General features: G+C 34.7%; 1 protein-coding gene and 1 long non-coding RNA gene across 3 annotated transcripts in view; one reads left to right on the plus strand and one right to left on the minus strand.

The window, feature by feature from the left end:
* Positions 1-26,301, minus strand: part of LOC149793387 (fibrocystin-L-like) — a 221,327-nt gene that overhangs the window by 58,529 nt on the left and 136,497 nt on the right. For both annotated transcript variants that reach the window (XM_089967368.1, XM_089967369.1), the window contains exons 35-42: positions 25,651-25,842; positions 22,495-22,653; positions 19,190-19,358; positions 18,625-18,784; positions 17,201-17,360; positions 14,035-14,117; positions 12,887-13,016; positions 393-761 (exon numbers count right to left, since the gene is read on the minus strand). In XM_089967368.1, coding sequence (XP_089823494.1) covers positions 393-761; positions 12,887-13,016; positions 14,035-14,117; positions 17,201-17,360; positions 18,625-18,784; positions 19,190-19,358; positions 22,495-22,653; positions 25,651-25,842 — 1,422 coding nt within the window. The remainder of the gene's footprint in view (positions 1-392; positions 762-12,886; positions 13,017-14,034; positions 14,118-17,200; positions 17,361-18,624; positions 18,785-19,189; positions 19,359-22,494; positions 22,654-25,650; positions 25,843-26,301) is intronic.
* On the plus strand, positions 4,801-7,464 carry LOC149793388 (uncharacterized). The gene is made up of 3 exons (XR_016422555.1): positions 4,801-4,828; positions 5,471-5,615; positions 7,406-7,464. It is a non-coding gene; the product is annotated as an uncharacterized LOC149793388 (long non-coding RNA).

Raw genomic sequence — 26,301 nt, forward strand, 5'->3', positions numbered from 1 at the left:
GAGGAAAATTCAAACTTCTGTATCAGTATGTCTGCATAAATTTACATATCCAACAGTTTGTAATGATTTCTGGACATATACTGTCTAATCATATTAATTAAAATTCTGAAAGGGTATTTACAGGCATGCCTTTTACCCAAGCCAGATCAAAATATGGAAAAAATCAATAAATTACATTTTTTAAAACACTGTTCTCATCTACATATTATATTCCACAGTGTGAAAGGATTCTGAATCTGAGTTTTAAATAGTGCAGAAGAAGACAGACTTATGTCCATGTGAGCAAAGATGGCTCCCCCACTTTTATCCATTGACAAACAGACCATCTAATAAATACTAGAAATATTGACAATGGAAGCAGGTTTCTTCAAGGCCTGTAGTCATTCACTGACCTGTATCAAACCCTGCAGGACATGCTTCTATTTTGTCATTCCAAGCTGGGTCAGAGTTGCCACGCACAACCACACTGTGTGTTAACAAACCAACCTCTGCTCTGAACTCCACCTGTGTTCCATTAAATGTCTCTATTACACCGAGATGTCTAAATTTTAGTGGTGACTCCAAAGTTATGTTCTGCTTGTCAGCTGATATTGCAGAAATTATGTGTTTCTCAGTCTCATTTTGGCTCCGGAACCCACCAGTGGAAGCTATCACAATTTCATCTCCCACATTCCATTCCACAGGATGAGTCAGCATAATGGTGGTTCCCCCTGCTACAGCTGTAGTCTGAAGTCTGGTCCATGTAAGAGGAATATACTTGCCTGGAAAATGAATGTGGGATCAATAATCAAAAACATGTAATGTTTGAAGAGATATTTCAAAGAGATTTTGAGAGGAATGTGTGCATTTGTAAAAAATTTGGAAGTTTTTGTTGTTGTTGTTGTGGGGTTTAACACCATTTTTCAGCACACGATAGGCTATGCATGGCAGCCAGTATTAATGGTGGAGGAAGAATCCAGGAAAAGCCCAGGAAGAACCACCAACCCACGAGAAGCTACTGGCAAGCTTTCTCACATATCCACATTAGCCGAATCCTAGACTTGAACCCACGCAGACAGAGGTGAGATGGCAGTGATCCGTAATGGAGAGCACTTTAGACCACTTGGCCACTTGGGGCCCGCTGGAAGTTTTTGTTGCTTTAACTCCAGCTTTCTGAAAGTCAATACTTTGCCTATACTATTATGTAAGTGATAATTTTTTAAATATCTATTATATTTCATGTACTTATCTGCTCACTAAACAATTCCTATCTTTTCCAAAACACACCTGTCATAACATGTCACACTAAAAAAAAATAATCACTTTTTACTCCTAAAACCCCTGACACAGTCATGTTTAAAAAAAAACAAGATATTTTAAAATCTTAGATAATATTATCTTTTAAAAATAAATTTAGAGTGAGAGAGTTTTCTTGACCATCCTGATATATACGTAATATGTATCAAGAGTAAACAGCCCTGCTTAGAGCTCACGTAAATTTATCCTTGAGGCAGTATATAAAGATACTTGTCATACAGGCCATTGAAATGCAAGGCAGTCAGATTCCACAAATCAAAGAAAGAATTTACAGGGGGTGGAACAAAGTATGTATTTAGCATGTTCCACATCAAGAACAAAACTTGTGGTGGGTAGACAGCTTGGTGCTGATGAGCAGATCTTGTAACATTCTGGATCTGCTAGTAGCTGGTAAAGAATTTTAGTTTTTTAACCAAGAAGGTAGTGGACAATTAGTTTGAGCCAGTGATGCCAGAAAAGAGGGGAACGGTGATGATAACACATAAGACACAGACACAAAGAAGCCAGAATTGATGAAGGGATAAAGATTTAACTGCATAAAGTAGCCTAAGAATATCATAAAAATGTACCATGGGGTTATGGCTTGACAGAATCAAGATTTGGCACATTATTATCGTGGGAAGGCCATGTCCATGAGGTGGAGCAAAGGTCAAGGATGCAGCATGACTAGACACCTGGCTTATCAAGCAATTATTTTACTAAAGAAAATTGTAGGTGGATATTTTCATAGCAGCAAAAAGTATGGAGACAAGAAAATTCAAGCTGATTTAGTTCACAATGACCATACCTGGTCAAAGAACCTACACTGTATGCAGTTGAGAAAAATAGAGTTTTATGAGAATGACATGAGAGGCGTTTAGTGAGTAGCTGAAAATGAAAGCATATATGGGTATAAACCTCATCAGCATTCTGCCGAGATTCCACAGGGATGCTATAAGAGTTGCAATGGATTCCATCCACATCAAGCCCAGTCATTTGGCCAGATTGGATGCTGTGGATGCTCACCACATTGATAAGCCTTCCTGTCTTGATTAACTCCATTCTCCTTTATCAGTGATGTGCCATAAGCATGACAGAGCTGTATTTCAATGGAGCCCGTACAGAAAAATCTCACCAGTTCACATGAGCTGCTCATAAGCTGCACATGAGAACCTTGTTAGAAATGTATGCAAATTGGGTAGATTTTGCAGGCTCATGTGTGCAGTTTGTTAGATCTTGTTAGCCAAGGAAAAACTAACCTGATTCTCACGTGAGCAGATTTTGCTCACGTGAGAATCTAAATTTTCACATGAGAAAGTAGAACTTAGAAAACATTCTTTTCCATTACATACAACCATGTTTGAAAATAAGGCAGAGTTCTAACTTCTCACGTGAGTTATCACGTGAGAAACTTGGACTTTGATTCTGATTAAACACTTATTTCAAATTTATTCAAAGTTCGATTTTCTCATGTGAGTTATCACATGAGCAATTTGGACTTAAATATTTTGTGTAAATGTTGAATGTCAAGCATCTCCATTATTGTCAAATAGACATCATTTCTATTTTGCACTTGTTCATGTTGCTTTGTTGTATTTTTTAAATTTTAAAACATCTTCAACTTATTTTCTCACAGTGAGTTTTAATCTTATTTTGACCCAACAGGCTCCTTGTATTGGAACATATTATAGTTCATTTCACTGTTCATAAAACGAAACAATTCAGAATTCAGATCTCGTATAACCAGACTACCCATTAAACTTTAACAGCTGTCAAAGAATAGAGTTAATAACTTGCATACTGATCATGGTTAATGTTTAATAAAGTAATCCGTAAAAAGGTTAAATGTTTCTCTCCCCAAAATACACAGTTTACAAATAAAAAAAGGAAATAAAACTTTTGCCCAAAAATGAATCTTATGTTCCATAAACATATGATGCAACTCCTTTATTCACAAACTTCTAAAACCCCACTATAAAATTGTAAAACAAATACATAGCCACATATCTGGAAAAAAAATAGACACTGATGCACAGTCCTTTTGGCCTAATAAACTCTCAAGTCATTTTTCAGAAAAATTGGAGAATTACATAAACTACGTCGTTTTCTTCCATGCCTAACGTTCGCACAAAAAGTCAATACAATCTTATACTTACTGAATTGTGTAATTCGGCTTAGGGGTCATCCATTTAGTATGTATGCAAAAATCTGGCAAAGCTTGACCCCCCCCCACGCATGCATACTTTTTTTACGCACCCCCCCGGCGTACATATGCTTTATGCCCCCCTCCCCATATTCCATAAAATGGCCTATGTTTAATCCACGCAGAAACCATAAAGGATTAATAATATTAACGTGTTTAATAAAACATTGTCCACTGACGTTGAATGTCTGGCATCAAAGAAATACGCGTGGTAATATTAAACATTTTGTCTAGTGTCCGTCAAAATTCAAACGCCAACTGAACAGTCGAACAGGTTACGTATTAGACAAATTATTATCGAGGTTTCACCCCAACCCCATTTCCTATGCATATGTACATTATCAGTAAAAAAAAACATGTACTGTACATAAAATTTAATAAATCCGTAAGAAACTGCCTAATCCAGTCATGTTTGGTTGTGTAGCTGTTTCGCACTGTTTTACACGTGTATATTCTTGGCAATGGAAAATTTTGCTTATTTGCAGCCTTTTAAATGTTCTGATCGTGTCATTTCAAAGTTTATAAAAGAAATTTCCTATTGAAATAATCACAAAACAAATCAATGACGTTTCCGTTAACTTTTCTGTGACCCAGGTTATCAGAGTACACGGTGGAAGAATCGGCTTGTTAGAACCATTAGAGTGTCCTATGGGGCATGGTTCGGCACAAGCTACTGTAAAAACATCAAAATTAACTTGGTCTATATTAATTAACTTATTAATGATATGAATTCACTTATAGCTCAGTTTTTATGAAACATCAGATAATAAAATAGCATTTATTTGATATATAAAATATAACATTAAGAAATACCCGAGTACATGTGTACAAAGGAGTGTAAAACCAGAAGGGCTCGCATCATTGCTTACAATTTAAAATGTCAGTCATACAGTAGTATAAAATAATAAAAGTATTATTTTTATACTAAATGTATGACTGACTTTTATATTGTAATCAATGATACAAGCCCCTATGCGTACAACAACATGTTTACTAATAATTTACCCTTTATGGCGCCTCAGATAAACTCAACAGATGCTGGATGTTGACCTACAGTGTACATGTAGAATAGCTTTTTTAAACCGAACAGACAGAAATTTACGCGTGGGCCATGTTCTCTTAGCAAGGGCCACGCTGTTTATGAAGAAAGTTATTTAATATTCTCCTGCAACATGTTTGCTCTTAAAACATTCTGACAGCAAGAGTGTGGACATTATTAAAATATAGAAACCAACACCAACATCTAAAGATGTTCACGTCGGTACTGATGTTAATGTCCAGTACGAAACAGAAGACGTCGACGTGCTGTTAGGGAAGATTATGAAAGACTGGTTCTTTGCCGAGAAAGAGGTAAGTTACTTTTACTCATTTCTTTTTACAATTTTCGCATATAGAATGATGAAAGTGGATAGCCTGAATCATCGACATTATAAGCATAAGCATAAATTCACATGGTCGTTTAAAATTGAGCCAAGGGTTTGTTTCAGATTTTACTTAAAGATAATAATTCAACCTCCTGTTTCTAAAAATGATATCTACACCACACTATCATCGAATATTTAAGCCTTCCACAATTCAACTATGCAACCATGTCTGGCTCTTACCCCCACCCCCAATAATAATGCGGGCGCCTCCGTGAGGAGCACTTGCGTTACCGATTGAAACAATTTGTACAAACATAAATGTTCTTCGTATTATTTTATTGCTGATTGGGTGGATCAAGATAAGCATACACGATTGAGAACCAAATGCAGTAGCTTAATTCATGATTTTATTCCTAAAAGACATTTGCCCTGTCTGTCAAATATTTTGATTGGTAAATTTAAAATAGAGATTTAATTGGATAAGGTTTACAGCTTTTCTTAATGCTTATATACACTTATAGACTAGGACTCTTTTGCCAACCAAATCGTTTTCTCATTTCAGTGCAATCTTTCTGTTCTGCATAGATAAAAAAAAAGATCAATTATACTAATTTTTATCTTTTTACAGATTAAATTTCATGAAGGTCACAAAATTTAATGAACACAACAAAGTTAGCAATCATTTGAAAGAAGTGCAAAACATTGACAGCAACAGGAAGAAGTCAGACAAAACTGCATTGCCATGCTAGAGGAAATTCCAACTCCAGTAAAGGGTATGTATAAGACGCTTCAAATCTTTTGATGTAATACACATGATAACATATGCATTTCAGACTCTAAAATTTGACCCCCAATACATTTTTTTTTTAAATATAAAAATTGGAAACCAGATTGTGAATTTCTTTTTATATTGCAAATGTACATATTTTGGAAAAATGTATCCTAAAAGTTTTGGAGAAATCTTCCAGAGGACTGTTCCAGAAGTAGAGATGTCAATTTTTTTGAAATTTCTAATGTGTACCCATCATTCCTAACGATTGGTTACCAGAGTATACAATCAAAAGGAAATTGTATTAAATGTGAAGCTGAACTGCTTTGTTGTAGGACACATGTTCCAACCCCAAAAAGAGCTGTAAGCATAATTATTACTAATATAAGTGGCAAAAATCATAATCTGAGCACAACGAGTATAAATTACATGCCATTATTACAGAAAATTGTATGAAAAATGTATACGCTGTTATAATTTTTGTCACAAATCAGCTGAACTCGTGTGGATTAGTAGTATGGATGAGAATAGACACAAAAGAAATTGATAAATTATTTGTGCATAACAGTCATTTCGACTAGTGTACATGTCTACAGTAAATTCGCGAATCGTCATAAAGTCCATAAATGTTGAATGTTGTATTATCCTCAACCTGCCATGGTTCATCCCATAACGACGGTCCAGTGCAACATGTTTTTAAGTTTAACAAAATCTCTTTTCGCTAACAATTTTCAGTTACATAACATCCATCAGTTGCATTGATACATCCCAGGTTATTTTTGTTTTTGTTTTTTTTTCTTCTTTTTTAAAAAATGATATCAGGTGCCATTTATTTTCTGTTTAAGCTGGACTGCTATGTGTGTAGTATCATAATAGAATGAATCTAGGGCAAATGGTTTCACATTCAAGACCCTGTCTGTTTTCTTGGAACTGTTTGATGTAAAATTCATGAAGAAGTTACAAATGCATTAATTTTTATTTGATTTTTTCAAAACTGTTATTAAGTAGCAAACTTTTTTTATCTTTATATTTCAGTCTGTATAGTTGTCCATTTCATTCATTTTTTGTCCTAACATGGTGATATAAGAAGTGCATGTTACAGTAGCCAAGTTAAACCAGACATTCATATTGTGCTTAATTTTATTTGACCCAAATAATGTCAACAGGATCTGAAAACAAGAGTGTTTTAAGTCATGAGAAAATTGGCACATGAACCATGGACAGGCACGAAATTAGGATGGTCAGGCTTGAAATATCAGCGTTGATTCTTAAATAGGTCACTTGAGAAAGGATTGTATTATTATACAGACCACGTATGAGAAGTAAATTGTAAGCAACCATATGAGCCCCTGTGAACACTTTTTTTTTTAACGGGTACCCAATTGTTCGTTTTATTACCCAGGTTATTATCTATGGGAGAATACCCGGTACACATTGGCATCTTTATCCAGAAGTAGTCAAATTTGGAATATGCAACATGACTTGCAGGTATCTCATCAACAGTGCAGCTTATATGTTTGCTACTGAACTATGGTAATTCTATTGGTAGAGCTATTTGACTCATAGTCCAAAGGATGAATTTTCAGACAGGGTTGGCTGCATAAGTATGTCCTTGGGAAAACAGTTGGCTCCTATTTTCACAGTGTGATAAAATGCCATCTAATCCAAACTACAATTATGTATTTTGCCTTTAACTTGTAAAACGAATCTTCAAAAATCAACTTTACATAATGTCTCAAATGCTGTGATCAGAAGAAAAAAAAACTTCTACCAACTTTTTCATTTCCATTTCAGGTTTCATTTTTCAACAGTTCAAAACTGAGCCTGCTAACTTGAGTTCAGTGGTCAACAGGAAGTGCATTGATTCAAAGAGAACAATCTCCAAGTGAAACTATTGTTGCCGACTGGCAAATAATGAAATTCAGAAGCAGGAATGTCAATTACACATTTTGTTTGCTTCGAATTTTCTGGAACAGTGAAGAATGGTCTTCATGTGAAGCAAATTTCCAGCAGTATCTTTCATTATGACCTTAAAGTGTTTAGAATAAATGTGATGTATTAATATAACAGGTACATACATACATACATACATACATACATACTCTAGTTGTCTTACCTTATTAAAAGATCACTAATCGAACTCAAATTATATGCTTATGATTACTAGATTTGAATATTGATCTTACTCTGTTTAATTCTTGTATTCAATAAAAACTAAATACTATAGTTGTTTTTTGTTGTTTTTGCTCATGTGAGCAAGATGCTGCTCACGTGAGCAAAATCTTGCTCACGTGAACAGGTCTTGTTCACATGAGCGAGGTGTGGCTCACGTGAGCAGGTGTGGCTCACGTGAGTGAGGTGTGGCTCACATGAGCAAGGTGTGACTCACGTGAGCAGATCTTGCTCACGTGAGCAAGATATTGCTCTTGTTAACAATTCCTGCACATGTGATTTTCTTATTAGAATCTATTTGCTCATGTGAGTTCTACCTAATTTGCATGTTAAATTGCACATGAGACTAACCCGAGTTAGATTTCACGTGAGAATCTCATGTGCAGAAGGGTAGGCAGTTTTGGTGTGGGAGGCAGTAGAAGAATGAGAAGCTCTATCAAAATGAAATTATGCTGCATATATGCCTGAGCCTGAATATCTAGAGAAATCAAACAAGAGGCATCAGAGGCTTCCAGAATGAGTAATCTGCTAGTTTGAATAAAACTCCCTATCTTAGTGGAGGCAGAAAGAGTAATCCGCTAGTTTGAATAAAACTCACTATCTTAGTGGAGGTAGAAAGAGTAATCTGCTAGTTTGAATAAAACTCACTATCTTAGTGGAGGCAGAAAGAGTAATCCACTAGTTTGAATAAAACTCACTATCTTAGTGGAGGAAGAAAGAGTAATCCACTAGTTTGAATAAAACTCCCTATCTTAGTGGAGGCAGAAAAAGTGATCAGTGCTAGTTTTGAATAAAATTGTCGATCTCGAGTGGAGGACTCTGGAAAAGCTACTCATGTAGCAGCCCTTGTTAGAAGATACAAACATTTGCTATTTCTTAAGCCCATGCACAGGTGAGTCAAGGAGATGCAAGATAGAGGTATCTACACACAGACTTCAGAGTTTCTTTTGCTGCAATGAGTGTCAAATTATAGCAGAATATGTTGGTTGGCTGGTTGATTGTGGATTATATGGTGTACCAGCACCAAAATGCTATATAATGCTATGAAATGGGTTATAATTCAAACAGATTTATCTATCAAAAAAGGTTTATGACCAATGAGAAATAAAAATACAAAAACACAAGGATGAGATGCTCAGGATAATATATGATAGTTCCCAATCTAAAAGGGATGTAATTGGTGTGTGTAAAAGTTATAAAGTTGTTTTACACTAAATGTCAACTTCATTTCAAGAAATATAAAATACAGACACATTTACCATACCACAGAGTTTCTGCATGTGATCAACATTGTAGCATTGATCATATGTGGGGTGTAGATTAAAAGAATGTCATAAGATGCTTTACAGCAAAGGGTTCATTGCATGAAACACACTCACATGGGTCTTTACCCTCCAATATGTAGAAGTAGGTTATGACCAATTCTATCCCTTGCAGTTATCACCTCATCCCTATGTATGGTTCTGTAAGATGTAGGGCACAAGGTTGGTTTGATCACATAGAGCTTGTTATTGATAGCATCATTCCACGATGCCTGCCACTTACTAAATAAGGATTTTTTTTAAATGCCAGGTTTTAATCAGTGTATGGTATTTTAAAATCAGATGGTTGTAGAGATAGGGCTATTTTAGCAGTATGGTCTACTGGTTATCACCTTTAGTACTGACATGGCTGGGTAACCAACAGTAAACTAAACTGTGATAGGTACACAGCTCAGAATGATGAGAATATTGATCATAATGTTTTCCAACTTCAAAGCGTGGAGTGACTCAAGTACTAATAGTGAATTGTAGAAGATGGCAGAGTTTAAAATGTTTGGTTTCAATATATTTCAGCTCAAGGTCTATTGCCTTGAAATATTTTGTAGTGAGATTTCTGCTAATGAATGCTGCATCAGGCTTTTCACCATCAGTGTAAATTCTTGTGTAGTTCTTAAATTTTGAGACATTCTTTATAAGAGTTGTGTAAAAAAAATGGAAGAATTTGTCTCAGATTTTTCCCTTCATGCAGGGTAAAAAGTACTTTGGGTTGTTTTAAGCCAGGAAGATGTTATAGAAACAAGCAACTTTAAGAGATTCACTCCAGTTTAAAATAGACTACACAAATAACAAAAAAGGTCACAGGAAGAGAACAGTGAGACTGACATGTCTGAAATGCAACAAAAGGATAGGTTCTGCACTGCTTGCACCACAGCTAGATGGCAGTTTTGACCTCAGCACATCCAGGTGTTAACTGTGTGTCTGGGTGATTAACCTGGATCCCTTCACATAGAAATACATGTTTAGGCCCTGTAGGGTGCTCTAGCCTGTATACTTTTAAAGATCAGACAAATTCAGCATCATAGTGTTGTCCTCCTGCTCTCTCAGTGCACTTAGGTATCGCACAAAGTTATTTCAAGACATGCATTTTTTTCATAGATGATGGACTATTACTGCTACCAAAAGCATTTATGGCAAATGCAGCAACTCCTGCTGGCAAAAGTGTTAAAAAGGTTAAGGGGCACCATCGTATTATGCACCCAATACATCCAACACACAGTTTGCTTTGCTTATGTTTAATATGGCATGCTTCAATATCACAAAAATTGCATAAATGGTGCTTACATAACAACACTGTATATGCTTTAATTTTACAAAATTTGTAATATCATTGGTCCATCCTCATTTTCAGAGGGAAACACTAATTTGAAACTAAGAGATTTGGTTTCCTTACAGAGAATTACTGGTATATGGAACTGAATGCCTCTGGTATACAATGTTCAATCTCAAATACACACAAATGACTGTTACAAAATGACAGACTAAGCAAAATTAAAGCAGAGGAGTTCCTTGTAATTGAAAGCCATGAGCTGCCAAATGCCTTTTTGCACCCCTATGGACTCAAGCCTTTTTAAGACACTCATGTTCATTTCTTTTTCACCAAAACTGTATGTGACTTATTGAATTAACATCCCAGTCAGACCCTTCCTGATATCTTGTTTCTGTTCCTCTTTCAACACTTTATCTTTAGTTAGAGATGGTTTGAGGCAGGGCAGGGAAGAAAGTGTTATTTTCAGTTTTTTGGGGCATGGATGACATGGTCCAGTCAGAACCCCTGCTGCTCAAAAATACATCTACAGACTGTGAGTTTCAATTTTTCTAACTGTCACACATATACAGCAGTCTTCTTTACCTGTAATCTGTTTATTAATTACTTTCATTCTATGCCATAAATGGAATAATTTCTTGAAAGTCACAGATTCAATGGTCTGGACAATCACCTTTATCTTACACTTTCAGTGGCAAAAATTTGCATTGGATAGATAAGATATGACTGTATGGAATTATATTATGTATATTTGATTTAATTATCTCTGATTTAATACATATTTATTTCAATTTAATTGTTTGTCATTTTTTTCTTCTTCATTACATGATATTGTAGTGTAAACTTATTCACTAGAGATGATATTTTTATCACAAAATAGTTCGACCTAGACTGTTAGTTAATAAACACCAGGTGGTGATCTAAATCCTGATCTTGTTTCAAAATTTGTAGCAACCATCATAAACAAGTTCTATTTTATGTTAAAATGATTGGTTGTTGTCAAGATCATGATGGGAATTCATCTTTAAGATGTAAACAATTTTTTCATTTTTTATTTCTTAGAGTAAAAGAATTAGTTGTCGTCAGAGTCACACTGGGTAGACATGATCTTTAACAAGTACATAGTTTCTATAACCTTCGTAAAGATGATCCTGTGACCCCTTGTTTACGTTTTTAAAGACCATATAGACTCTATTTTGGAAAATTATTTTCAGTAGAAGCTGGGCTGTTAAACTGTTAGTTGTATGTTGTGCTGTTTGGAGTTATTTCAAATTACTTAGATTCTAAAGGATTAATTATTTTATTTTTCTGGAAAATACGCGTGCTTATGTAATACTGTGGAACAATGACAGTTTTTTTTATAAAAATTTATTCAGCTATCAGAAACCGGAGTGATAATTCTTGTTTGTACAAGAACTGTAGACTAACTTAACACTACAGATTGCAGCATACATCATCGTCTTCCATCTTGGATTCTTCGTCGGGATTCGAACTTGAAATCGCAGGACATTTTGTTATTAAGACTTCAAAAATTTCATTCTTAAATTATTCTTGGATTATTTTTGGATTTGATTCTATAAAACTGTAAGTTCATATTTTTTTATTTTTACAGAATTTTTCCAGCAAAATAAATTATTGTATCTTTTCAAAGCTTGTTGTTTCCACTCTTTCTTGTGTTACTGTTTATTCGAGCCTAAACACGTGGCATAAGAATTACTTTTTCAAAAAGTTCTTTTCAAAATTCACATGGTTTACAAGAGAGATCATGTCCATGTCCAATAATAGTGTCATGTAACCCTGACGTACTGGTTGGACAGGTCCCATAAAAAATACATGGTTTACAGTGTTCAAAATGTGTTATGTCTAAAAATGGTGCAATGTAACCCTGATGTACTGTCAGGTTTGGGCCAGTAAATGTAACATGGTTGACAGTGTTCAAAATAGTTCAGGTCTTAGGATGGTGCTCTGTAACCCTGATGTACTGTCAGGTTTGGGCCAGTAAATGTAACATGGTTGACAGTGTTCAAAATAGTTCAGGTCTTAGGATGGTGCTCTGTAACCCTATGTTACACATTGCAAAATAAAAGTTACATGGGTTAAAGTGTTCAAAATGAGTCATGCCTATAAATGGTAATTTGTAGTTCTGAAGTACTGGCCAGTTTGATCCAATAAAAGTTAAATGGTTTGCAGTGTACAAATGGGTTATATCCAAGGATGTTGCACTGAAACAAACTGGTCTGACCCATTGGCTGGTCTGGCCCAGTAAAAGCAACATGGTTTACAGTGTTCTAAATGTGCTGGTATTCAACAAAACTATCTGAGTAATAAATTCAGACTCCAGCTCACAACCAATCATTTTGAGCATCTGGAGTACATCTGTCATTTAAATAATGCATGCAATATGTTTAAGTAAAAAGTTAAGAAAGTCTAACAGTTCTAACATAAATTTTTACTGGAAAAGTTAGAGAATGTCAAAAGTCTCAATCTTTGAACCTGCTGAAAGGGTACGATATTTACCATGAAGATCCAGGACTCCTTCCCTAACTGCTAACACCTTGGTTCCATAGATGGGAAGTTCTCTGTCTCTGCAGTGTCCATACAAAGTAATGATGGCTTTCCTTGTGTGCCGCTCAGTCTCTGTGCCAGCCTGGGAAGGGAACTAATCAATGCTAATACTGTTCTTTCCATACATAAAAACTGTAGTACTTCATTTTTATTCAACAAATTTTTACTTCACTACATTTAAGTCCGATTCATAATGATGGTGTTTTATGACACAGCAACACAGTAGGTTATTTTACTGCTGAGGTACCTGAGTAATATACAATGCCCAAGGACACATTATGGAAGCCAAAACAGGATTATCTGATGGCATGATTTGACTCCCCCACCCATATTTGTTGCAAGTTAGGCATGCTAACCTCTGACCCACCATGGTCCCTGCCTCCTTTATTAGTTTTTTATGACATGCAGGTCTGCACATCAGGCCTGTTTTATATCCTGAACCTGAATGGGGTAGGTTCAAAATCAATGGACAGATAAACGTTTCACATATAAATTCCAACTATTAAAGAGATAAACCAGTTAACTATTCATTTATATCATAAAATAATTCGACACTGTATACATGATAGCTCCATTTATTAATGTAATTAATGTCATTTGTTGTTGGATTCTTAATGTTAAAGTTCTGTAGTAAAATTTTTATATTAATATTTACATAACAATATAGCATAACAGGACACACATTTTAAAATAACACAAGAACAGAGAGAAAGAGTGACACACTATGAAATAACAGTATCAGAGATATCAAAGTCAAACTGATGAACATAAAAATGATTTTTACCCATTTAGTAACAAAGACCTAGTTTGATTCCATGTCCAGTTACTATGCAAGTTAAAAGAGCAACAAGTCAATCGTGGCATTGTTATAATTTTTTTCTCTTTTTATACCTATCAGACTTTAATCAGCTCAGAGGGCGATCGTCTACTTAAACTGAGATAGAAAAGGATTTCTTTCTTTCAGTAGCAGAGTAGCATATGAAGAGTTGGCAAATTATTTATTCAAAGATTAGCCGACCTCCTGAAACAATGAGCAAATGGACCAAAAACACCGAACCACTGAAATTCAATAAAAAGGTTAATGTAACGTTTTTACTCACCTGCAGGAGTCCACCATCAGTAATGAGAATTATTTTAGACTTCAGTTCTATGTCTCTCTCATTATCAAAGATTAGCTGGCCTCCTGAAGTAATGATAAACAAGATTATCAAAAAATACTTTTACCTATATTTGATAGTTCTCAATGTACACATCTTAAATTTGTGTGCAGAAACAACTTTTTTTCTTTCAGTAACAGTGGTCCTTTGACATTCTGAGCCCCCCAGATCAAACAGAGTCTGTCTTAATCCAATAAGTGTAAACCATCCACAATGTTTGGCCCATGTCTGTTATATAGAACTAATGACATTGTGTGGAAACAAATTTTCTTCATTTAAGCAGTTACCTTTACCAATGACTTTTTTTAACCCTTAAAGTCAATATACTCCTTCCTTACCCCAAGTGCAAGCCATACCAAAAATATGGCCAACATGATGCACAGCAATTATCAAAATAAAAAATCTAGTTTTGAACTTTCAATTACAGTAACCATGACCTTTGAACTTTTGACTTTGAAAAAGATATGGTTTTTCCTTACCATAAGTGCAACTTGTTTGGTGACTGTAAATAGTGCAAACCGCGAGTTATCCCTTTACCTCATACAAGTGCCTTTGGACGTATCTACTTTATTCGCATGGAAGCGTCTTTTGACACCTCTACTCCATTCGCATGGAAGCGCCTTTTGAAGCCTGCTGTAAACATCAGCCATTTTAAGCGGGTTTTCTTAGCACCATCTTCAGGGAAAAACCCTAATAGATACTACATTCATTTCTGTGAATGATAATTACGTCAGATCACGTGGTCACTGTTAATGCTCTGGTTGAAATCTGCTATATTTAAAGTAACTGGGTTGTAATCTCCACTCTCCAAAATGGAGGTCACGGATTTCATTCAGTACTTAAGAAGTTTTCACAATTAGAACCACAATTGTGAAAGCTTCAATAATTTAGGTTGTTGTTATTGTAGGGCTTAACGCCATTTTTCAGCACGCGATTGGCTATACATGACGGCCAGTATTAATGGTGGAGGAAGAACCCGGGAAAACCCCGGAAAGAACCACCGACCCACGAGAAGCTACTGGCAGGCTTTCTCACATACCCACATTAGCCGAATCCGAGACTCGAACCCACGCAGACAGAGGTGAGATGGCAGTGATCCGTAATGGAGAGCGCTTTAGACCACTCGGCCACTCGGGGCCCCTCAATAATTTAGGTAAAGGCTCTGATATTGATGTAGTCAGCAAACAGTTTTTATAAATTATCAAATTCAGATTACTTAGTTACGTAGTTATGTACACTGACAAAAAATTTCGAGTATGATAAATGGCAGCTATGGCTGGTCACGTGGCTTCACTGACTTGACGGTGAACAAGTTCTCTCAGGATTTTAAAGCATATAAAAAATTCTTCCGTGAAAAATAATTACACAGATATAAAAATTGGACTTTACTCTTAAATATTTCCACACATAATAGCTGTGTATCAAAAATGCAAAATGGTTAAAATTGCTGTTAAACATAACATATACTACATTGCTAAACAGTTAACAGGTAGGCCTATGTGTAAGGAGTCGAATAGATAACAGGTGTTCTATTTATAGCGCACTGCAGTGGGGAACTTTGCTCAGTGAGGTAAAGGGTTATGTGAAAACCATTTTTCTTCCTTCGGATATATGATGTAGAATTAATGTTTCTGAACAAAAGCTATTTTTATTCTTACGGTGACCTGAGACCTTCTGACCCAAAAGTTTTAAACCCCATGCAAGCCATCCACAAAGTCTGAAAACTGTAAATTAAGAACAACTAAAGTAATTGTGCAGAGCTGAAAGTGACGAGAAAGCTGGACTGATGGATGGGCATCATAATATAATCTCCCCTATGGCAGGCTTATACAAAGTTTTGTTGATAACCGATAAATCACACCATGTTTGGACAGGAACGTAAGGCTATCAAACCTCAGGGAAAAAGTCAAGCCCCTAAAAAGATTATGTTAATAGGCATGATGAAAAATAAATTAATTTTGGAAAAAAGAGGGTAAAATATTGTGTCAAAAGCTTAAAAACTGGTGCACAAAAATTGTCAACAGGTAACCTACTGGCAACATTAAAGCATAGCAACCAGAAAACAACATTACATTCTACAACCAAACACTTTAAATGGACACTAACATTTACAAATAGGTTGCTCTATGACTACTAAAGGAACTTGCAGCACTGATAGGACACAAAATGTTCTGAAAGTATAGTAAAACATTCATTCTTCCTATGGGAGATGAAAATTCTGATTGGGTCTTCAGGTAATTATTATGTTTATACAGAAAGTACAGTAAAACATTAATTCTCCCTATGGGAGATGAAAATTCTGATTGGGTCTTCAGGTAATTATTACGTTTATACAGAAAAATACATGTATTTGGTAGAAACTTCATTGCTCCATACATAATATTTCTAATCAGCTGTTTACTTTTCATATTATATATGACATAAATGCCTAAGAAATAACAGCAAATACTAGCATTACAAGACTGACTAAAAACGACACAAATGATAATTAAACAAAGTATACCAAAAGAAGCAAAAGAAGACAATATGGTGATGTTTGAATTACTGTATTTATTTGATGATAGAAACGTCTGGATATATATATATATATATATATATATATATATATATATATATATATATATATATATATATATATATATATGCTTATCTTTTTTCGATAATAACCCCAACTCCTACATTCTGACAAATTTATTAGGCTATCCCACCCACCCACCTCCACCCCTTGTCTTATCATCAAAACTGTTTCAATGGGTTACTAAATTTCATAGAAGATATCATTGGTGAAAATCACATATCCAACAACTGAATAAACAAAAGACTCAGGTAACAATGATTCATCAGTGGAAACAGAAAGACCCCCTTCCCTGAACCAAACATTCAGGCAGTGTTAAAAATGACAGTTTCCTGCAAATAAACGAATTTAAAATTCAGTTTATAGAGAAAGAAGGAGGTTCTATCTTTGTCTGATTGGGAAGAGAATAATAAGCAAAATCTGAAAACAATCAGTAAAACTTACAAATAGGAAAAATAAATTATCTGTTAAACTTTCTAAACATGATGAAAACAACACTAGTCTAATAATCTTCACTTGAGGAAAAAAAATTACCTTGTATGAGCAACATACTCAACACAGGGGTATCCGTGTCTAACAGAATGGTCTGTCCTTTGGGAATGATGACCATCTCTCCATCAGCAGGGAGAGGACCACCACCCCAGGAGTAGGGAGAAGACCAGCGATCCACATAGTAAAATGTCTGTGACTCATCCTGGCATTAAAAATACATGTACACTGAAACTTGAAATTTATTTTCCTGAAACATGCTTAGTGAAATTTCTTCAATGAATTTAACAGAAATGTCTTTATACTAGTAAATTTATATTTATGAGTCAATTGGCTATATTTTAAATCAACATGTGCACATGTATAGAGGCTCTTTAAAATGTATCCTTATATAGTGAAACCTGTCTTAAGCAGCCTCTTAGAATATCAGTATTTCAATAAAGATGACTGCCTAATAGAGGTTGATTCCTATAGTAATTTATGCACAAGACCTTGAAAAGTTGGCTGCTTAATACAGGTGATGGCTTATTAAAGCTGACTTGTAAGACAGGTTTGGCTGTATGATCCATTTGTCTGTGACTCTCCTGTAGAGGCATTTTACTGTACAAATATGAGATAACAGAATTTACGAAGAATCACGCATAATGGTATCTCATGAAACCATTAAAAACTAAGGCTCAGTTATTTCTTTAATTGACAGATTACATTTCAAGAATGAGAATCAGTGTTTTGACATATTATCTTTAAAACAAATGAATCGGGTAAATAAAGAAACAAATGAATCGGGTAAATAAAGAAACAAATGAATCAGGTAAATAAAGAAACAAATGAATCAGGTAAATAAAGAAACAAATGAATCAGGTAAATAAAGAAATCTTTGTAGTGACAATAATCTTGATGCAGCTAAGCTACATTAGTATAAAATGGATTGTAGCCAATACACATGGAAGGGAAGACAACTCAAGCATTGTGCAAGATAAAGCAATGCAAATTATGTCCCTATACTTGTGTTCAAAGTTTTACAATTTTCCAACTTTATATATTTTTGTATTATTATAAATCAGAATTTATGCCTGAAGAAAACTGTGACATTAAGTGAGAGAAATATATTAACATCAGTTGTTTCCATTAAACTTTCTTACTTTTAGACTTGCTTTGTTGTTTTTTGGGAACTTCTTGGGGGGGGAGGGGTATTCAAATTTTGATTGAAATCACATAACAAATACAAATGTAGCCAGTGTGTGACTTTAAATTATGAATAAACACCAATTTCTAGCTCATTCTAACCAACAAAAGATATTAGGCAACAGAAAGTGAACACCACCTTTGTTGTCAGATTTCTTGTTTATAATGTCAGACATCGAAAACAGTTTCTTCTGATTAAAAAGCTTTTTATAGTTAATCCAAATATTTTTTTGTTTGAAAAATACAGTATTGTTTTTCATTTGCCTGAACAAACAATAATTTACCTGTTGTTTTGCAATACCATTTCCTGAAACCTCGACTCTGACTTTGGTTTTGATAGATCCAGAATGTGCACTAGTTATACAGACTATCAAAGTATCTGTCACAGATGATACAGTACATGTGCTGCCATCTATCGTAACACTAACTGCTCCAGCTGTGGTGCTGTTAATGAAAGAGCAAGAATAAATTACTTGAACATGCTGAACAGAAATGTAAAATTTGGACTAGTGTATAGAATAAAAGTATTTGGATGAACACATTCTCTAAAGTTTTCAAACAAGTTTGAACCCTATTCTAGGAACATTATTATTATGTAATGTAAGTGTAGCTCTCACGAAAAACATTATGAAAATTATCTGTAACTAATTTGTGAATACATGTATAAACAAGAAAAAATTCAACTTTTTATCTTTATTCGGGTAGCAATCAATCTGTTAATGTTTTTGTCCTTTTTCTTATATTTGTCAATTTTTGGCAGTGATAAATATGTTGAACCCATTCCTTTGTTAACACTCAAACCAGCAATGTTTACAACAGAACATCAGGTAGTAAAGAATTTGTACTAACCCAAATCCAGAGCCACTGATTGTGACAGTGGTGCCACCTGCTGTACCACCACGAGCAGGACTGACTGTTATTATTGACGGTGTAAGGCTTGTATCATATGTATAGCCATTGCTCAGTGTGACAACCAGATTGCCAGCAGATGCTACCACATTACAGGACTTTGTCCCAGCTACATGGAATAAAATAAGAAAAGGTGCTGAAAACACTTTTCAAGCAAGAGGTCCACCTGGCTCATATAACTTTAGAGTTGACCATTCCATTAAACATGCCTAATGTATAATTTTACATATTTAGAGTTAACCATTCCATTAAACATGCCTAACATACGATTTTAAGTATACAATCTAGGTCAACTTTTTCCCAAACTTTATATCATGTTGAATTTACCTATTTTACTATATCCCGATACAAATCTGTTTTAAAAATAATGACACAATTAATATGCAGTCTCTTGCTCATAATCAGACATCCCAAAACTCCATGATATAAACCTCTTTACAAAGTTTTATTTAAGAAATTGGATGAAAAATAGTCTCTAGCTCTAGATAGGTAACAAGCTCAGCCAATTAGATGCAAGGTTTCTCATTAACATATCCTACATAGGAAAGTTTAATCAAGATCAGATTAAAAATATGGCTTCAAGAATCATAACACTCAGCCAGTCTGATGCAGAATCTCCTCATTAATATCATCGAACTTGTTCACTTTCAATGTTTCAAAGATCTCGATGATACTATGCACTTATTTCCAAATTTGATGAAAATCAGCTCAGAATTACAGCTTCTAGAGTGGGCATAGTTCAGTCAATTATGTGCAAGATCACCTCATTAAAATGCATGGATTTTAATCATTATCAGAATTGTTAAAGACCTTAACGATATAAGAATACAGTCAAAAGTTGATAAAATCAAAGTGGTCTGAAACTCAGCCAATCTGATGCAAGATTACCTCATTATTATGCATAAATCTCAATCTCTTTTCAGATCCATCCAAAATCATGCAAACAGAATCCCATATTTAAGTTTTATCAAAATCAGACCAAAAATATGACTTCCAGAGGGGTAACAAGTGCAGCCAATCAAAACACCAAATTAGTATATGAAATAAGACATTAAATACAATCCCAAGAGTAATAAGCATATATCCTAAGCTTTAATAAAATTTTATCAGAAATATGGCCTCCAGGTTAATTAATCAGATGCAAATTCACCTCATGGATCTTGCTTATTACCAAATTCATCTGAGACTTTAAAAATATAAATACATATTCCATGTGTAAATGAAATCAGATCCGAAATATGGATCCAAAAGTGATAACTAGCAACAGTTGACAGATGGATGCACAATTCATTTACACACATCAGATATAAACCCATATTCCAAGTTTCACTGAAATAAAAAATCAGAAACAGGGACCCAAGAGTGATAACAAACAGCTGTTGACAGATGGGTGTATTCATGACACAAAACAGATGGATGAGTCATGATTCATAATAACATCAGACGTATGATGCATCATTCATGACACATTGGTTGGATGATGCACAACACATCAGACAGATGATTCATGATTCAAGACACACATCAAAAGGATGATGCACAACACATCAGACAGATGATTCATGATTCAAGACACAAATCAGATGGATGATGCATGATTCATGACACAATGGATAAAGCATGATTTGCAACACACATCAGATCAATAATGAATGATTCACAACACACAATGGATGGATAAAGCATGATTCACAACACACATCAGATGGATAATGCATGATTCACAACACACATCAAAGGATGATGCATTATTCATGATATACATCAGATGGATAATGAATGATTCCTTACACACCTCATATGGATGATTCATGATGCAGACTGGATTGATGATTCATGACACATCTGATGGATGATTCTTGATTTAAGACTAACTGGATCGATGATGCACAATTCATGACATGCATCAGATGGATGATGCATGATTCCTTACGTGACACACACTGGATTGATGATGGATGATTCATGACACACACTGGATGGATGATGCATGATTCCTTACCCACATCATATGGATGATGGATGATTCATGATACACACTGGATTGATGATTCATGACACCCATGAGATGGATGAGACATGATTCAAGATAGACATTGGATGGATGATGCATGATTAATGACACCCATGGGATGGATGAGACATGATTCATGATACACACTGGATGGATGATGCATGATTCATGACACCCATGGGATGGATGAGCCATGATTCACGACACACTGAATGGATGAGCCATGATTCATGACACCCATGAGATGGGTGAGACATGATTCATGATACACACTGGATGGTTGATGCATGATTCATGACACCCATGGGATGTATGAGACAGGATTCATGACACATTGGATTGATGAGGTATGATTCATGACACCCATGGGATGGATGAAACATGATTCATGACACATTGGATGAATGAAGAATGATTCATGACACCCATGGGACTAATGAGACATGATTCATGACACACATTGGATGGATAATGCATGATTCATGACACCCATGGGATGGACGAGACATGATTCATGACACACATTTGATGGATGATGCATGATTCATGACACCCATGGGATGGATGAGGCATGATTCACAAAAAGGCAATACCATAACCTCACTTGGTCTTACAAACTCAAGAGCTAATGATGCAATTAACATCTATTTAACTGTTTAGAATATCCACTGGGATTATAATTCCTTGTCATAATGCCCGCTGGGATTATAATTCCTTGAATGATGATATTTCTGAAGATCCAAATTGAACCTTATGTAGCTAATCGATTTAAAGGTAGCTGTACCTGCAACTAAGAGATGGTGAGAAATGCAAAACTTGTAACCAATCAAGAAGGCACATTTTATTCTGTAAGTTCAGTATCAGTAGCTTTATTCATTAGCACATCAGTATAATTTGTATCAAAATGATACCTGGATTTCTTCTCCATTTGATCACAATCTGTTGAAATGTTTTGAAGATGAAGTCTAAATATTAGTACAACTAATTACATGATTTAATCCAAGATAAATTATGTTTCCAAAATGCCAACTTCTTTATTTAAATCTTTCATGGTTAAACCCATCAATTTCAGAAATTCAATGCACAAAGAATGAATTGGTGTGCAAAGTGTGTCATAATATTTGTAATTTTATCTCAAAGATGTAATATTTATTTCCACGTAAACACAATTCATAAACTGTGTTAACAGGCTTAACTGTAGTATTTATGCTAATTTTCAAATATGATTCACCTGTAATGTTGGTGGGTGGTGTGAAACAAATAAAACTTATGGCAGACTGTAAGGTAGTGCCAACTGCACTACAGACATTCCCACAGATAGTGACTGATGTTGCATTACGATCAAAGCCTTTTCCAGAGATGGTGACTGTCTGCCCTCCAGCAATACCACCTGTTGAAATACACAAATACAGGTACAAACACTACACACAAAACAGGTGATAGACAATTTCATGCATTTAGAAATTGCAAATTATAGATAAGACTTACAAAAGTTCCCACAAAAAATACACAACTTATATATATATATATATATATATATATATATATATATATATATATATATAAAGCTTATATATATAGCTGAGTTATCTCTATCCTGTATCTCATATTCTGACAGGTTAGTTACTGAAAAAAATGGCTGGTCAATTAAAATAGCACCTTTAGAGTTATGTACCATGTACTTATTATTTCTGGGAACAATTTCATTTAAACAAAGATTCACCTGCGAACCAAGCTGTGATACATGTTGTATAACAGCTTCAACTCTGAACTTTTGCAGAAAATCTTCTGTTTTGTTATTGTCTACCTTTGCCACTAAACGGATACCTGCCAACTCAATTTGAGTTAAAAGCATAATCTCAGTGCAAAAAAAGTATAATTTGCACATAAAATATATAATCTATATATTACATGTCATTAGTACAATAAAAATGTATGAAATATGTATGTTTTTTTTTGTTAGTAACCTAATCTGCAGATGGATTAGTACAACAATACATGCACATAACATATTGACTTTCTATAAACATCCAAATAGTCCATATTTTACATAGCTTTCCACTGTAAGTGATTGCAAACACAACTCCATAAATCAAAAAAATTCTGTAAACAACCGTTAGCCATCAGACATCTCTACAGACTGGTCTTGTCTTCTATATTACTGAATTAAAAGTAAATACTGTTTATTACCTTGAAGAAAACATCCTCTCTGTTAGTATATTTGAGTTTAGTTTCCCTGACCTAATTTCTATTCACTATATACTCCAGGGACTTTGCTACAACATTCCTTTCTAACAACATTTATTTGATTATAGCATTTAATTTGTGTGGTCCATTTTAGAAAATTAGCTGAATTATAATGAGTTACCAGATAAAAAATGGTGATTATCATATGTTTGATACAAACAACTAAAGATATTGTTTGTGAAGTTAGGGATTGCTGTTAAGTGGCTGATTTTCTACTACTGTATGTGATGACACCTTTGTACCAGCAACAGAACCCAGAGCCAGAGAGGTTCTACATTGTGTACTATTATAGGGCTAAATTTAGTTATTTCAGGTGCTATGGTATTTATATTAGTTTTAGAAGGAAAGATATATTTGTGTATAAATTTTCTAAATTCTCTACATAAATTTAATAACAGTATGTCTATGATAGAGGAGTAACTCTACAGTCACAGTTAGATTTAGAGGCAGAGATTTGGGGTCAATACTAGGTTACCAGCAGCTATTCAAATGCTATGGTGTCAAGTTACAGTCCAGAGAAATTGAAACAAAGGAGTCAGTAGAACAGTTGGAAGATGTGTTTGTAAAGCTAATTAAAATCAATTATAGCAAGTTTGCCATAATGCTTAAACATTAAAATTAGTGACCATTTGAAGGGAAATTTGAATCTCTTTTAGTAGGTATAAGGTGCTTAAAATAGAGTTGAGTAGTTTTAGTTTAATTTTGAAGTAATTTGCTCAAAAGGATAAAGTTTACAAGTAATTTCATATTCAAAATAATATTTTTATAAATTCTAACACACAGCATCAGTGGGAAAAGAGTGTGTATGGAGAGTACATATATGGCTTTATTTTGGATTACAAAATTTAGATTCTGTGCATTTTGATATGTAGATTAGAGTTAGATAAAGGGTCTGCACCTAACACAATCAGACCAGAATATTAGTTTAGAATAGGTCTTCAGGGAATGTTTTCTCTGAAGTCCGCTAGGATTGTTTAAATAACCAGGTCAAACATAGTGCAGGGAGTCAGCATGAAGAACTAGGGGCAACATACATCATTAAAGGTAGAAAAAGAAGAAACCCTCTTGCTTGTGACTAATTCCCCATAGCGCAGTGACATCAGAAAGGCGCTACTACAGTACCATACATTAGCATACATTAGACTGTACTTAGACTCAGAGTAACACACTTAACATTTTTAGGGCACTTGCATGTCATTGCATTGTTATTTAAACAAATTAATTATTTTTTGCTGTACTTCTCAAATGGCAGCTGATCAAAAGAACTGATCAAAAGTGAGACGAGCACATTTTCAAGGTTGAAACGTTTAGTGAAAGCAGGGCCTGATAAAAGGGCTTTCTAATCTGCTGAATTTCAAAATGTGTCTTTAACAGTGATGATTTTTTACAAGTATTAATACTGTAGTAAACAAATATAGTCATAGATTTCGGAATCATATTTATGAATTACAACCATCTTAATGGCCTTTTTTTTTTACAAATGTAACTAACAAATATCAAGAAGATTCCACTTGGACTTGCAGCATTTATTTATCAAAACAAAGGGAATTTTTTAAAAAATTCCACTTATCTTCATAAGTATGCTGAAAAAAATATGAGAAAGAAATAAACCTTGACAGCAATTTCTTTATGAATTGAAGTTACTGAATAATTTTTAAAAAATTCAATGTTTCAAACAACAAAGAAAATTCTTATTTTGTTAGTGCTGGCAGTAATGTGTCAATGATGGCTATCACAAAGTTTGAATTGTGCCCTTTTTCTGTCATGGGAACACCATTCAAATCATTCCCATACAGCAATGTATGGTATAAACATAATTTTACATACTGACATGTTGTTGCCCATCCCCAATACACGCACAAATTAATTTTATAACGTATTTGAGTACTTTAAAAAAAAAAACAAGTGCAAAGTGTCCCCACCCCATCTGTATGGCTCAAAATACCATAATTAAAGTGCACAACTATTAATGATCTCAAATTATTATCCCAAAGTTCTTTCTCTTTAACAGCATGGAAGGAGTTACTTGGCATTACATATGCTGGCATGTACATCTCACTGAGTAGGATTACACAATGCCCACTCTTTCTTCTATAAGCTTGTGAAAAATTAAAGCATTTCTCACAGTTACAATCCTTACCGATGCTAGGGTTGATGCCAGTGATAGACAGCTTGTAGCTGAACTCCACATTTGTATTGGATGACCCTTTCCCTGCCACAATCACCACCACTGGGTATCTCCCTGACCCATGGGTACCCAGGATGCACATGATGGATGTAAGGTTAGACGATGACACAGTGCAGGCAGTACCATCAATGTCAACCATCACACCTGAAAAAATTTTAAATAATTTATTACACACACACATATATAGTGTGACCCTGCAATAACACGTTAGCTGGGAGCCATAGAACCCGACCGCATTATAGATATAACCATGTTTTAAGCAACCAGGTCAGTTAGCTGAAGAAAATATACCCACCAAAAATTGGGAGGGGGGGGGGGCACGGTAAATAATAAATGCCGGAGGTAAAATACGTGCTTCATCGGCTCAGTTATCATCTTAAATTGATGCATATTAAATGAGAAATACACCTGTAGTGAAAACAGTGAAGACATATAATAATTTATTTAGGGAACCACGAATTGGTACATCTACATGAATCCTGTTTATATATAAATGTCTAATGCAGTACTGTCCAACCCGCAGTCCTGGGGCTGATTTTAAATGGCCCACCAGAGCTTGAGCAGCTCTTTAGTCATTGCTTTTCAGTTTTCTGCTATGGCCCT

The sequence above is a fragment of the Sinohyriopsis cumingii genome, chromosome 8 (assembly GCF_028554795.1).
Source record: "Sinohyriopsis cumingii isolate HCF-2022 chromosome 8, ASM2855479v2, whole genome shotgun sequence".
NCBI lineage: Eukaryota > Metazoa > Mollusca > Bivalvia > Unionida > Unionidae > Sinohyriopsis > Sinohyriopsis cumingii.